Source organism: Pristis pectinata, chromosome 8 (genome assembly GCF_009764475.1).
Source record: "Pristis pectinata isolate sPriPec2 chromosome 8, sPriPec2.1.pri, whole genome shotgun sequence".
NCBI lineage: Eukaryota > Metazoa > Chordata > Chondrichthyes > Rhinopristiformes > Pristidae > Pristis > Pristis pectinata.
The window spans coordinates 32,156,238-32,172,804 of NC_067412.1; the positions used below are offsets into that span (position 1 = coordinate 32,156,238).

Below are 16,567 nucleotides of genomic sequence, written 5' to 3' on the forward strand. Positions count from 1 at the left end.
GCCAGCAGATCTACTTTGTTAGGAGTTTGAGGAGATTTGGTATGTCACCAAAGAGTCTTACAAATTTCTATAGATGTACGATGGAGAGCATTCTGACTGGTTACAACACAACCTGGTAAGGATGCTCCAATGCACGGGATTGCAAGAGGCTGCAGAGGGTTGTCAACTCAGCCAGCTCCATCACAGACACAACCTTCCCCACCGCCGAGGATATCTTTAAGAGGCGATGCCTCAAGAAGGCAGCATCCATCATTAAGGACCTTCACCATCTGGGACATGCCCTCTTCTCGTTACTACTATCAGCGAGGAGGTACAGAAGCCTGAAGAACCCAAACCCAGTGATTCAGGAACAGCATCTTCCCCTCCGCCATCAGATTTCTGAACAGTCCATGAACACTAGTTCATTAACCTTTTCTCTGCACTATTTATTTATTTTTGTAACTTATAGACTTCTATGTCTTTGCATTGTACTGCTGCTGCAAAACAACAATCTTCATGTCAGACGTCAGTGATAATAATTCTGATTTTTGTGTGTTGCTAACATTAATACCACATTCCTAGCATTAAACAATCCTGTAAATACAAATCAATGAAAATAAAAGTAAATACCTAAAAATGTTTTTTATTTGTCAAAATTATTGAATGAAATAGAAATAAAATTCTGCCAAGCCTACTTCGAACTCACTCTCTGCTCAGTGTCCCTTTCAGTAATATAAAATGAAGTAAATGTTTTTGCTTCACTAGGTGATCATGAAACAATGCCTGCACAGAGCACAGGATAGAAAACTGGCTGGGAGTTATGTAAACCCAAAACCAAACCCATTGGAATTTCATCCCATTCATTTCAATATTAGGAAGTTGGTGAGATCTGTAATCCTACTTGTTTTCTGCCTTATGATGTTTAAAACCCAGCCAGTAAAGGCTAAATCTACAACTATATTTGTGTGTATAAACTGTATGAGGAAATTTATAGTTAAACCATCACTGTTTTGGGTAAATTCCAGTGTTAAAGCTTTGCCAAGAACCATTCATAAAAGAGATTATGCTCTTTGCTGCTTTAGTTTCAACAGTTTCACAAAAAGTAACTCTTAGCATGTTAAAGAGGATTCCCAGACAGTATTTAAACAATACTTCTAATAGTCAATAATAAGTGCAAGAAATAAAGAATGTGCCTATAATTAGAACCTTGCCTGGCATCAGGACATTCTGAAGCATTTTAAAACCAATAAATTAGTACTTTCTATGTGTGTAATACTGAAAGAAGCAGCCAGTGCATTCGAAGCAAAATGAAATAAGACCATAAGACAAAGGAGCAGAATTAGGCCATTCAGCCCTTCGAGTCTGCTCTGCCATTCGATCATGGCTGATTTATTTTTCCCTCTCAACCTCATTTTCCTGCCTTCTCCCCGTAACCTTTGACACCCTTACTCATCGCTCCACTTTAAATATACCCAATGATTTGGCCTCCACAGCTGTCTATGGCAATGAATTCCACAGATTCACCACCCTCTGGCTAAAGAAATTCCTCTGTTCTAAAGGGACACCCTTCTATTCTGAGGCTGGGTCCTCTGGTCCTAGACTCTCCGACTATTGGAAACATCCTCTCCATGTCCACTCTATCCAGGCCTTTTCAATATTTGGTAGGTTTCAATGAGATCCCCCCCCCCCCCCCCATCATTCTAAACTCCAGCAAGGACAGGCCCAGAGTCATCAAACGCTCCTCACGTGTTAACCTTTCATTCCCGGGATCATTCTTGTAAACCTCCTCTGGACCCTCTCCGATGCCAGCACATCCTTCCTTACATATGGGGCCCAAAACTGCTCACAATACTCCAAATGTGACCTGACCAACACCTTATAAAGCCTCAGCATTAAATCCATGCTTTTGTATTCGAGTCCTCTCGAAATGAATGCTAACATTTCATTTGACTTCCTTACTACAGACTCAGCCTGCAAGTTATCCTTTAGGGAATCCTGCACTAGGAATCCCAAATCCCTTTGCACCTCCGATTTCTGAATTCGCTCCCCGTTTAGAAAATAGTCTACACCTTTATTCCTTCTACCAAAGTGCATGACCGTACACTTCCCTATGCTGTATTCCATCTGCCACTTCTTTGCCCATTGTCCCAACCTGTTCAAGTCCTTCTGCAGACTCCCTGCTTCCTCAACAGTACCTGCCCCTCCACTTATCTTTGTATCATCTGCAAACTTGGCCACAAAGCCATCAATTCCATCATCCAGATCATTAACATATAATGTGAAAAGTAGCGGACCCAACACCGACCCCTGCAGAACACCACTAGTCACTGGCAGCCAACCAGAAAAGGCCCCCTTTATTCCCACTCTTTGCCTTCAGCCAGTCAGCTAATCTTCTATCCATGCTAGTACCTTTCCTGTAATACCATGGGCTCCTATCTTGTTCAGCAGCATCATGTGCAGCACCTTGTCAAAAGCCTTCTGAAAATCCAAGTAAATAACATCCACTGACTATCACCTCCCTGTGCCCACCCTGCCTCCTCTGCTTTTCCCTGCTATATATTGGGCTTCCCCTTTCCCTATCTTCAGTTCTGAAGAAAGGTTCTGACCCAAAACATTGACCGCCTGCTTTTCTCCATGGATGCTGCCTGGTCTGCTGAGTTCCTCCAGCATCATAGTGTTTTTCATCTAGATCCAGCATCTGCAGTCCTTTGTTTCTCTTTATCCACTGACTCTCCCTTGTCTATCCTGCCTGTTACTTCCTCAAAGAATTGCAACAGATTTGTCAGGCAAGATTTCCCCTTAAGGAAACCATGCTGACTTCGGCCTATTTTATCATGTGCTTCCAAGTAACCCAAAACCACATCCTCAATGTTCCAGAAAAAGCAATATCAATAACTATAGGCATTTCAACACTCCATTCTGAGGCACTTCAGAGAAATGTTTTTCCACAAAATTTGAGACCATGCCACACAAGGTTTTATCAAGGACAGATGAGCAAAAGCTTGGCCAAAAATTTTGGCTTTAAGGAGCATCTTAAAGGAGGTAGTGATATGGGGAGATTTATGGAGAGTATTTCAGAACTCTGTACCTTGGTATCTGTGGTAGACCAAAAGAGTATGATATTCACTGGCTCTGTTAAATTCTCCTGTTGTAGCAAAAAAGGAATCTTAGTTTGCAACACTAGTTTCTTTCCTTTAGATGGTACTTGGAATTGATATCCAAGTGACTTGTCATGGTAAGCAGAGGGTGTTTTTGTTATATTGGTTTTAGTGCCTCTTTAATGAGTGCTAGCAGTTAGACAGCTGTTTAATGAATGTCTGGATGGGTTTTTTTCACATTGGCCTCAATTCATTCCCTTTAGCAAACCTGATTACTTAGTAACTTATCATAGCGTAGAAAAAGACCATTCAGCCCATTGGCTTTATTCCAGCTGCCAATTGAGCAATCCCATCAGTCCCATTCCCTTCAATTGTTCTGCAACTTAATTCTCTTTCAGATAGCCAACAACTCCCCTTTGATCCTTTTGCCACCTACCTACACCAGGATGTAATTTACAGCAGCTAATTACTCTACCAACACATCTTTGGGAAGTGGGGGAAAACTGGAACACCCAGAAGGAGACAGTAAAAATTCCACACACAGCACCCAATGCCAGGATCAAACCTGGTTTCCCACTGTACCACCAACTTATCTTTTTTAATTGACAAACATGAAAAGGTTTGTAATAAAAACAGACCATGCTGGAAACACTCAGTAGGTCAGGCAGCATTGCGGAAAGAGATATAGAGTTAATGTTTCAGGTCAAAAACACTTTGTCAGACACTTTGACCTGCTACGTTAATTCTGTTTCTCTTTCCACAGATACTGCCTGACCTGCTGAGCTTTTTTTTCTTTTATTTCAGTCTTCCAGATTTTTACAAATAGGAAAGTGATAGGTAGAAATCTGATGTGGTTTCAAAAGATTTTCATGCACCAGGAGTCTCCATTTATCTGGGATTGAGTTTGCTACATTATGCAAGCCTCGTGCTACTTCTAACATCAGGCTGATTGAGCTGGAGGTGTCCTGCGCCTACATTCATCCTCATACAGTCCTCTCAGTTGGGTCACTCCAGTACTGCACTGTAGAAAGGGCTGCACTGAATAATTCTGTTCCACAACACTCCCTCAAAGTGAAGTGGGCCACAAACGCCAACTAGGCCTCAGATCCTGTTTCAAGTGTCTCTAATTATTAAAAAATGTTTACAAGTAGTTGAAATGGATTTAAATAACAAAAAATGTGAAAATTTTAAATTAATTATAAATAGAAAAAAAACGTTTATGCTTTTAATGAATGAACAGTGGTGCATAGTGAAATGAAAAATAAACAGAAACTCAGATTTTTGATGAAGATTGGCCATTGCATTCAGGTGAATGAGGCTGCACAAGGTGTTCCAGCAATGGCTGGTGCAGAGCCAAGGGGCCAGATGTGAAGTGCATCAGGGTTCTTAGCTTAGCACTCTCTGAAGCTGCCAAAGGACTTGGTGCTGAGCTCAGCGGTGAAGTAGGAGGTCACATGCACTGGTCTCTGACTTCATGTAGATGTCCAGCTTCTACACTGCATGGCCCAGAAAGCAGAGGGTGCTGAACAGTGGGCAGGTAGTGGTTGCACAGAAACAGATAGAGACAAACAGACACAGACACGAGTATGAAGTACACAGAGGTAGCAGTAATCCTTGCATAATGCTCATTTAACACATTCCACCTATCACCTGCCACCAGCCTGTGTCTCAAAACTGCACCATCTGTCTCCCCCACCTGGATTCATCTATCCATCATCCCCAATTTCACCTGATTCCACCTATCACCTACAAGCCCCTATCTCGCATCTCTTTCTACTGGCTATCTTCCCTCTATACTCTCAGTCCTGATGCAGGGTCTCGACACTAAACATCCACCATCCCTTTGCCTCCATAGATGCTGCCCGACCTGCTGAGTTCCTCCAGCAGTTTTATGCACCATTTTGGCTTTAACCAGGATTTTTCATTTCGATTTTCAGAAGTATAGGCTGTTTTTGAATTATAATCACGAAGTGTGGTCAACCTTTCTGTAAGGTGTGCACTGGGTCAACTTACATTCTTCTTCACTACATGTTCTTGCTTCTGTCCGATCAAGAGATCCAATAATTTCCTCCTTTCCACCTGGGTTTGCAGTGTAAAGTCTTGAGCTGCAAATCAATAGACACGGGCACAAAAGAAAAGTTAGCTGCTTTGCCCATTATTTGCTGATATCCCCACAACTATGACATGCAATACAATTCATCACTTCCTTTACAGGTTACAAATAGTTTAAAATTCCCCTGGAGAGTCACATTTCAAAATAATATAAGTAATAAAACAAATGGGGATTGGCTGCAACAGAGGCTCAGATTTTCCTTGTAGGGCCTAAGTGAGCAGGACTGCACTACAGAAGGTTTCATTATACTGTAGCTAAACTTGAAAGGGGTATTATAGTGACCTCCACTTGCTTTGTAAACTGTAGGAAACATCTGTAGAAACCTGATTGGCACTTCAGCCCAACAGGAGTTCACTAGTTATAGCTATTTTTGTGTGTGCAGGAGGAACAAAACCACAGATCTCAGCTGCAACAAGAATCCACGCATCCAGCCACTCCCCCAGGGTCAGTCCCAGTGTCCATACTGTAATGATGTTGCAGAGAGCCAGGGTACTAGTTTTCCCTGTCCAGTTCACCATCTCCAAGGGGCTAAAATATTCGGTCTGTTCTTTTGAACAGGAAGATGCCAGAGAACTACCCAAACGTTATACAATATAAGGGATGTTAAGCTTCCTAGTGTATGTTCTGTTCATCGGCTACTCAATAACCAGAGCCTCGGGTTATCTAGATTTGACATATTAGAAAGGAATTATGCCTAGTGTTGGAAATATCCATTAAGAACTGAAAACAGTGGGAAAATACTTGCAGGCCAGTCAGACATGATACAATGGTTACTGGGGCATGTGATATGCTGCTAAGCAAAAACGTTTAGCACAGATGGGTCTCTGATAGGAAAATTAGATAGGTGCTTAAAGCAGATAAAGATATAGTCTACAACAATTTTACTGTTATGTTGCTCCAGCAAAAAGCCACTCAGATACAATGAGCCTAGGGACTACCTTCAGCAATGAAAATCCTTATGGTGTCTTTGAGGTGGCTTGCGAAGTAATGTATCCCTAAAATGTTGTAACCTGACTTTCTATTACAGATGCAGATGAACCTGTTCTGTACTTCCAGAACTTGTGTTCTTTTTTATTCACTGAAATAACAATGTAGAGTGTTTTAGTTTTACTCTGCAGGTCAGGATGATAGCTTTCTTTTTTGTGAAGTTATTTTATACTTTTAATTAATCAAGATCATTGTGCCAGTCAATACATCAACCATTCTCTGGTGATGTATGGAGATAAGGAAGAAAGGAATGTAATGGGAGTCATTCTGCCAGATCCCTGGCCTTCACAGCCACTTCTGAATTATCTGCTGGAGGTACTGAATGAAACTATCTGTATTTGAGCAGCCAAGTGAAATACAAAGGAAGGAAGATTTACTGTCTGAAATCTTCAGAGTCTAGTGCATATCGCCTATCATTAAAGTTTGTCAGTATTGATATTCATTGTTCTTCAGGCAAGAGTGGGCAGTCAAAGGCAGTAGAGCAATTGATTACATTAAGGGAGATTAATTTTCCCCTTCAGCCAGCCTCATCCACAGGAATTGCCCCTCTGAGCTATCTGCACCAAAGATAGCGGCCAAATGAACCAGGAGTCAGAGTGTGAGAGACAGGTTGCACAGCCATCAAGTCACATTGGGGATCCAGGCTCTGCATCTGAAGCATAACCAACAAGCTGCACATTTGGTGAAAGATTAGTCATGTCATTCAGGTGAAAATCATCTTTGTGCTATCACCTGATGTCGATGATCTCCATTGTTTCCTGTGGTGTGTTGAGGAAAACTTTCAAATCTTTTCCTTTCTTCATCTGGATTCCACCATCTAGGCTTGTCAGCGTCCTCATTCCAGCCACCCACTCCAAACCAGCTTTACCGATTGTCCCATCAAGTCCCATGTGGGCAGATACATGAATATGAGCACTAAAAACAGAACACTATGAATGCCTTGTTAAGACACATCCTCTGTTTGAATTTCAAACAAAAAAAAACTTACAAAGTAGAAGCACTTTTGATAATAAGGACTATTCAGCATTAACTAATTTTCTAGCAAGGGCAATTCTTGATCTGGGAGAAATTATAAAGAGAGGTAATTCTTATATTTCCTTACAAAATAGAAGGAAGCCATTTGTCCCACTGAGCCTATGTCAACTCTCAGATCATTCCCATGTGTCCCATTCCTCCAATTTTACCTTTTTGCATGCTGTGTCTGTTTTTAACTCATTTATTTATTACTGGAAATGTGGTAATTTAAAGACTCTTTGAGCTTGGAGGCCAAACAGATCAAACCCCAAAGAGCCAGTCTTTGACTTGCCCCTAATTCCTATTGTTTCTAGATTGACAGACCTGGCCTGAAGTCAAAGTCACATGTTTAACTGATATCTCCCGAACTATGAAGGGAACCCTCTTAGTTACTAGTTTCACTGGAATATAACTTTATTTTAAAAAAGCATTTGGAATATGTATTAAAACAGAGCAATTTAACAATGGCAGACAAGTCCAGGTGACCTGTTTTAAAAGTTGAATAATTCAAAATCAAAAAGAATCCAAATGCCAGAAATATTAAATAAAAGCAGTGAAAACAGTAAATACTTGACAAATCAGGTAGCATCAGTGGAAAAAGAAGCAGAGCTGACATTTCAGATCAATGACCTTTCAGTTCTCTCTTTAGCTGGGTATCTCTCTTCAGCTGGGTATCTCTCTTCACAGATACTATCTGACTTGCTGAGTATTTACAGCATTCTCTGCTTTAACCTAAGTGCAGTTTTATGTTATACATGCCCATATACAATGAGCACTTAAAACATGCTACTACCAAACTCCTCCCACCAAAATAAAGATCACAAAGCTGAAATCAAAATGGAATTCTCAGGAAAGCCTAGATTCACTGCACCATTTAGCAGAACAAAATGAATGTTCAGAAGAATGAGAAGGGATTTTATAGAAACATATAAAATTATGAAATGGATAGATGAGATAAAGGTAGGAAAGTTGTTTCCCCCGGGAGGTGGACTAAAACTAGGGGACATAACCTCAAGATTCGGGGGGATAGATTTAGGACGGAGATAAGGAGGAACTGTTTTTCCCCCAGAGTGTAGTGAATCTATGGAATTCTCTGCCCAGGGAAGCAGTAAAGGCTTACTCATTAAATATATTTAAGGCATAGTTAGGTAGATTTTTGCGTAGTAGGGGAATTAAGGGTTATGGGGAAAAGGCAAGTAGGTGAATCTGAGTCCACGGCCAGATAAGCCATGATCTATTGAATGACAGAGCAGGCTCGATGGGCCAGATGGACTCTACTGTTCCTATTTTGTATGTCCTTATGAATATGTTTAATTCCCATTCCAATTCATCTGGTGAGATTTCATTGGCATCCATACCTTGGCTTGATAAAACCAGTGATGACAAAGTCTGTCCATTGTTTAAGGTCCACATTTCCTCTAATTCTAATATTGATGGCAGCAGATGCATTTACAGCAAGTTTAATCGGGAGGCCTGAAATGGATGAAAATGTCATCTCCTCAGTGGCTAGACTTGTCCTTCTGTTAAACTGAACTTCTTGACCCTAAAGAGAAAAAAAATGAATGAATGAATGAAATCATTGCACAGTACTGATGAGACCAGCAAGGAGGGAAATTATTATCAAGAACTTCCTCATAGATTCTCTGAACAGCTGCCATAACTTTGGCAGATACCCTGTTTATGCCAAAGTTACAGTTGCCAATTGAGAATAGCCACAAGGAGATTAAATGTATTTTTTTTATAACTGAGGTAAAAAGTTGATTAATCTTTTAATCTTCAAATAATATTAACTGCACCACTTAAAATGAATAACCAAAAATGAAAGTCTTCATTTACCTTCAAGAGTCTTATTGCAATTTCTGCCATATCTAAAGAGTATTGCTTTATTTGCATCCTCAAATCACTGCAGTCAAAGAAACTCATTTCATTTCCAAATATCTTCATGCTCAGTCCACAACTCAGCTTCTTCTTCCTCTTTTCCATTCTTTTCGTAAACTAAATCAGCAAAACAAGATTAAGTTCTTAATGCAGTACTCAAGTTAGAAAAACAGCTTAATGAAAGGACCTTCCTTGCAGAGAGTTTATATTTACAGCACCTTGTATAACAGTTGTTCCAGAGGCCAAACTGAGCCAAAATTCGCCGACCTAGATTTAGATGATTAGCATATGCTAACTCATGATCAAAAATCACAAACACCACTTGTATACTTCAAGTACAACTAGCAGGGGTTTATCATTGGAACTCAAGAGGGAAATGGGAGAGGTTTGTGATGGCTTTGGTATGTGCTTGGCTAGAAATTCTACTGTGCATGAAATGCACACTAAAATGAGAGACCCATACCAGTCTCATTTGGGGCTGCAGGGAGTGATTGTCCTGCATGCACAACACAAGTTGTCATGTGCATATGTGGTACAATTCACAGGCATTTTGCACAGTTACACAGTTTCAGGAGTTGCATGCAAAGCACAAATTTATCTGCAGGATTCCCCACCATAGCTGGAACTCTCAAGGCAGTGATTCTCACTGCTGGAAGTGGTGGAGCACTTTCAGGGGATCAGATGTGATTAGTGTTGAGGTGGACATAGGAATGGGCATGCGTTTCTCCAACAATGACAGTTGAGAGGCCCTCTAAAATTAGAAGGCCTCACCTGCAAAATGCTGAGAAATCTGATCCATATGAGTTGAAGCCATCTTTACTTTTCGATGTATGCTCCCCAACAATAGTGAAGCTAAGGTCTGTCCCTTTAAGTAGTGTCCGAGCAGATCTTCTTCATTCCATTAGGGCCTGCTTTCCTCATCAATGCTCTAATGGCCATGTGGTTTCCTAGCCACATATCCAAAGCCCAAATGCGTTAGCAACAACTGCAGTGCAACCTCATTCACATGCAGGGACCACTGTGCACAGAATCACATCCTTTAATGTGACAGCAAACACTGTCCATGCCAACAAGTGCCGAGCACTTTTGGCAACTGATGACAACTGCACAATTAAATTTCTAAGCCAAGCCTTAATTTTGCCTCTAAAATGGCTTGGCAATATATTTCACAAGGTAAGCTTTAATGAAGTTATGGTAATACTTGATTTGTGGGCAGATTCACTGAATTCTGATCCCTTTGGTTATATTCATCAGTAGATGCCACTCCAGGGATACCACAAGTCTGCCAGCCCAGGCCTCGAAATTTTTGTGAGTACTTTTAGTCCGTGCATGAGTCTCATTTGATCACAACTGTAAGGTCCTTATGAAGTTCAGCTTCACAATCTCTGGTATTTTATTGTTCTTCTTTCTCAGGATTCTCATTTCAAAGCTGGGTTTGTTTTCCTTGGAGTGAAGGAGGCTGAGGGGGCAGCTGATAGAGGAATATAAGTTATAAGGGGCATAGTGAGGGCAGATAGTAGCAATCTACCCCATTTCAGAGCCACCTAAAGTTGAAAGCCATTTGATTTAAGTTCAGGGTTACAGGTTTAGAAGAGAACTGAGTATTTTTTTTACCCAGAGGGTAGCTGAGAGTACCTGACACAAGTGGGTGATGGAGGCAGGTACTCTCAGAGCATTTGAGTAGCATCTAGATGAGTACTTAAATCGCTGAGGTATACAACACCACGAACCACGTGCTGCAAAGTATAGGTGGGTGCTCGATGGTTGGCATGGACATGGTAGGTTAAAGGGCCTGTTTTTCTGCTGCATGACCATATAACTATCAATTTATAGCAGACTTTCAAGTAAGTATTTTGATAAGTGTGTCCTTACCTTGGTTTCTATTTCATTAATTCTGTTATAGTCAACATTTTGGCAGCTTTTTTTTATCCTTCGAGGCTTGAGTTTCTCCATCTGATGCTTTGCTGCCTCTGATCTACTGACAGTGTGCCTTGGCACAGCTCCCTTCTTATTGAGAGGCTGAACAGAAAATTTAGCTGAGCTTTTCTTCCTCCATTTTCTTCCTGAATTCTTCACATGCTTGGGACCATCCATAAAAGGGGGTTGCTTGTGACCAAATATTTTCTGTGCAAGATACTCAGCATTTTCTACTCGAATGCCAACCTGTACATAAACAGGCAGAGAAAAAGTATAATGAACACTACTAAGGACACAAATTTAATGCCACATTTAAGTCTTATCTTTAACTGTACAAATAGTGATCATTCTAAAATGTACAGCATCAGTTTTGGAATCATCACAGATACACAATAGATGGAAATAAGGGGCTAGAAATTCCTGACTGTTAAAATCACACTTGCAGTCCATGAATGACATTATCTGCTTTAATGTTGGTGTTATTCTATAAATCATATAACGGGTACATATCTGAATTAATCCACTTTAATTGCCAACAGATCGCACATCCCAAAACACAGGGCCTCATGTAATAAGAATTTTGCTCTTTACCCTTTGAGTTTAACTCCAACTAGAAAGGGATTAACCATAAAGGACCTTCCACTTCATGTTTAGGGAAAATCCTGCGGAAAGCATCTGAAAAGCTGAAATACAAGAGCTTGTGCAAGATTTAAAGATCTCATTGTTTCTGAGATTTCATAGTTACACATTTCTCTGTTGATTCAAGTTGCTCAGAAGTTTTGTCACCCAGCGGGTGTTCCATTTTGAGTGGTTGGCCCTGGAATTTTGAATGGAGGAAATTAGCTGCAGAGTTCAGTTTAAAGCAGATACCTGCAGGAAAAGAAAGCAGGAGTGGTGGGCAATGGCTGTCAGTATTTGAGCTAGCCCTCGGAAGCTCTTTCATCTCATCCCATGCCCTTAATTGCCCAGATGCTGCTCGCATTCATGGGTGGTCACAAGAGGAGCAGCAATAGAAACTGACCGAATCTGCTCTTGGTTTTAGGGCAGACAGTGGGCTAGAGGCTCCAACCACCCCTATACAACCATCAACAGAGGACAAACAACACACTTCCTCCACCACTGAACTAGGGTTGGGTTTCACACGGAGGCACGCACGTTTAACGAAGCAATATTGATTAAAATTGCCTACATCATGCTTCAAGGACTTTTCTCTTCGCAAACTTGGCATGTTACCATGGAGATGTGACTCCAAGTGAGATTTTCAGGTTAAAAGTCAAGCCACAAGTATACCAGGTGAAATTTTGCAATACGTTTGTAGCTAGTGGCACTGCGTAGCAACCATTTGACCTTTCATAAGGCTAAACATTCATAAAACTGTCACATCCATTCATTGTACCTCTACCCAATCATGAGAAATGAGATAAAATTGGTTCTTGAGCAAACTGGGTACCCTTGAAATGTATTATACATTTTTGTACTGCAAATTAACCAATGAGGGGGATGGATGTGGATGCCCGAGCTTGTTGCAACACTTACTGCCATTGGTAGTGCCACTTGTGTATGAGTTCATTTTCAGATCACTTTGCAGCAGATGGAACAACCTTTTCCAAAGTCCCCATTGCAAATTAATGTTCCTTCAAAGGCTGTAGGCAAGTAGGATCTTGTCTTTAAGAGCATTGCAGGATGCACGTTCCTAACAAATGATAGATAGTGGCATTCCCACTGTGGCAGCTTGCCAATTGTCAAAGCTATTGAACTCTCAAGTGAAAGCAGCAAAAAGTAGGCAAAATATGACCAGTTTACCTTTACACAGTTCAAGTACATTATAATTTCACAGCATTGCTGATGAGCAGCAACAGTGAACAAGTTCCTTTTCAGCACCACAGGCTTGCAAAGTTGCTACTATATATTCAAACCAAGAACACAAACCATCATACTATAAGCACAGATAGTTAAAAAACCTGCATGGAATAGCCAAGTATTTTTTTATTTCAAAATTTCAAACGTATTCAAATGTTCCTGTTTTCATGAGAATTTAGATTATTCCCATTACGCAATGTTAGCATGTCATCAGTTACCATTCAAGCACAACCCTTGATGAAATAGTTCACAGGGTTTTAACACAGATTGCAGCTAATTAGCGTGCAATAGCAGAAGGGCTCTAAGCTGTAGCACTTCCACATACAGCCCATACTGCGCAGATTCCTATGTTATGCAGCTATTTGGGACGACCTTGACAAATGCACTTGTATCTTACTTCAAACCTTCATGGCGCAGACACATTCTCAACAGAGACGGGCAATAGCCTCATTTCTAGTGCAGTTGTCATGAGGGCAACATGTCATGTGGCCAATATTCTGAATATATAGGAATGATCTGATGGGGCAGGTCCTTTCTTACCACAACCAAACAAGGTCCTCGTGCTTATTTGCGATTTCTGCTGATGAGGCACTCTGCCAAATGACATAGATTGTCTGCTCAGGGAGCCACCCCACAGGATCCACCATCTCCTTTTCCTACAGGGATCTGATGCCATTTAGTGCAGCCCACTGCCTAATTGTGTAGGATCAGGGCTGGTGCCTCAGTTAAAGGTCCAAGGTTCCAGTTATTGTCTCAGTTGGCTTTGGACTTGATTGCTGAACGTACTTTGACAATTCTCAGCGAGATGTATCCAGATCACTTCCCAACTGAGTAGTGTTCCACTTTGCTGAGGACAGGGTGGGGGTAACATTATAAGGGTAGAATCTCTTATTCTCCCCGAGAAGTACATCAAGTTACCAAAAAAAATTAAGCACACTATGTTGCAGATGACCTTGCCATAGAAATCTGTCATAAGAAAATAACAAACAGAAACAAGAGTCCCCATATGACTGCTCCCCCCATTCAATAAGGTCATGGCTAATGATTTACCTTAGCACCACTTTCTTGCACCAATCCCATATCCTTCAATTCACTTGATGTTCAAAAATCTATTGATATCTGCCTTCAATACATTGAGCGATTGAACTTCCAGTCATCTTGGGTAGAAAATGCCAAAGATTCACAACTCTCTAGGCGAAGAAATATCCTCTCTCCAACTCCTTATCCTGAGACTGTTATTCCCTGGTTCTAGACAACACCAGTGATTTGACATCATTGCAGTCAATGGAAATAGATATCTGTACTGCTGAGAATGGGAACCATTCTTATAATGCATGGTTTTAACCACCATCCAAAATTAACTGATTCTTCCAAAGTCTCCATGCACTTCTTATCGAGAAAATACTGTTCCCTACTGTCATGCTTATACCACATTTTTTCCATCATAAATTCCTAATGTCTACATTTACAAAGGAAACTTGTCACTTTGGAATCGCCAGTAGTAGTTTGTGGCATTTATTTTGTTTCATAGTTGTCTACCCTGCAGTGACTTCCTGCATTCCAACCAAATCTAGTTCCTGCTTTCCAAACTGCTGGAAGATTTGCCATTTAGATATCACAAGGGATCAACAAGTGAAATTTAAAAGTACAGACTTCACTTAATCCTTAGATTTGGAAACTATGCAATGGAAAGGATGATTAAGCATCTGAGTATGAAGGTATTTTACTCCATTCTGTAGTTTTTGATTGCAATAGTAACAGGAACCTCACTAAAATGAAAGGGTATCTGTCAAAGTTACAACTGGAAAACTGAAACCTGCATGCTTTGGTGCACCAGGGAATATTTTGGAATGTAGGTGCTAAAACAGAATCTGTAGGCCTTAGATAAACTCTCAATGCCTTCAGATGAGAAAATAAATTGTAATAAGTAATTAATGGTTCCACTCATCACTGGATTGCTTTGCCTTTAGGGTAATAACTTCCATGTTGAATATGGATGCAAGGCTGATAAACTAAGGTAAATGATTACAAGTGGATACAAGTGTCTTTCTTTCTTCAAGCCACTTTATAACTGTTAGTGAGAGAGACATAAGCATTATAACGGAGGCAGTGATGTGTGATAGCCAGCAAACAGAAACAGGGATGGACCATTTGCTTGCTTGAGTTAACCAAATGGAGCAAGGTTAATCTGCATCTTAACATTGACGTAACTATCCAGCCCTTGTTACCCTAGGGCAGGCATGGTAACGTAGCGGTTAGTGTAACAATACTACAGCGCCAGCAACCTGGGTTCAATTCCGGCCACTGTCTGTAAGGAGTTTGTACATTCTCCCCATGTTTGCATGGGTTTTCTCCGGGTGCTCTGGTTTCCTCCCACACTCCAAAGACGTATGGGTTAGGAAGTTGTGGGCATGCTACATTGGTGCCAGAAGCGTGGCGACACTTGCGGGCTTCCCCCAGAACACTCTACGCAAAAGATGCATTTCACTGTGTGTTTCAATGTACAGGTGACTAATTAAAAGGTTATCTCATTTTTTTAAATCACTGTTTTGACTTTTCAGTTAATCAAGCCTCAACAACTGTTGGGGGGAGCAGAATTCCAGAATCTCCATCACTCCTTGTGCAAAGAAACGTCTTGACGTCAATACCGAGTGGCCTAACTCTAAATTTCACGGGACACCTCCTTGTTCTAGACTCCCTCACCACAGAAAAGATTCTTTTTATCTACCACGTTACCTTAACATATCTCAATTTGATCACAGTTTTATCTTCTGTATTCAAATCTGTCCTCACAGTTTGACCCCTCTGGCTCCAATATCATTCTGGTGGGTCTATCCTAACTCACATAAAAAATAAATTATTTTACCTGAAAAGTGCAGCACAGAATGAAATACCATTTTATTCTATTCATTCTCAGGATCTGGGAATTGCTGGTAAGGGCAGCATATTTTGCCATTACTAATTGTCCTTGATAAGGTGGTGATGAGCCGTCTTCTTGAACTGCTACAATCCTGTAGATCAATGAACTTCAACAATGTTCTAGGGCAAGGAGTTCCAGGGTTTATACCTAGCGATGATGAAGGACTGGCAATATATTTCCACCAGGACAGTTTGCAGCTTGGGAGAGGAACTTGCAGGAGGTGCTGCTCCCATGCACTGATGTTCTTGCCCTTCTTCCTGGTAGAAATTGCTGGTTTGGGAGATGCTGTTACAGTTGCCTGCAAGAGTAATTGCAGTGCATTTTGTATTGGCTACAGCCACTGTACACCAGGGATGGAGAGGATCAATGTTTAGGCAGGTTGATGAAATGCCAATCAAGGGGGTTGCTTTGTTTTGGATGGTGTTGTCTTTTGTTGAGAGTTTTTGGAGGTGCACTCACAAAGGCAAGTTGAGAGCATTCCATCACACCCGACTTGTGCCTTGTAGATGCCTCCAACCTGCTCTGGCAATATCATTAATGTCAAGAGTAGAGGCTCAGACTCTCTCTTGCTGGAAATGGTTATTGCCTGGTTCTTTTGCAGTGTGAATGGTACTTGCTGTTTATCAGTACATGGTTGAATGTTGTCCAGGTCTTGCTACACACTGGCTTCATCTGCTGAGGAACTGCAAATGGAATTGAACATTATGCAATCATCAGAGAACATCCCCACTTCTAACCCGAAGGTCATTAATGAAACAGCTGAAGATAGTTGGGCCTGGGACACTGCGCTACAATGATGCC

General features: G+C 41.0%; 1 protein-coding gene across 1 annotated transcript in view; it reads right to left on the bottom strand.

The window, feature by feature from the left end:
• The window catches only part of LOC127573285 (apolipophorins-like), a 159,983-nt gene that overhangs the window by 58,474 nt on the left and 84,942 nt on the right, over positions 1–16,567 (bottom strand). The window contains exons 15-19 of the mRNA XM_052021337.1: positions 10,942–11,232; positions 9,028–9,186; positions 8,550–8,734; positions 6,910–7,092; positions 5,091–5,182 (exon numbers count right to left, since the gene is read on the bottom strand). Coding sequence (XP_051877297.1) covers positions 5,091–5,182; positions 6,910–7,092; positions 8,550–8,734; positions 9,028–9,186; positions 10,942–11,232 — 910 coding nt within the window. The remainder of the gene's footprint in view (positions 1–5,090; positions 5,183–6,909; positions 7,093–8,549; positions 8,735–9,027; positions 9,187–10,941; positions 11,233–16,567) is intronic.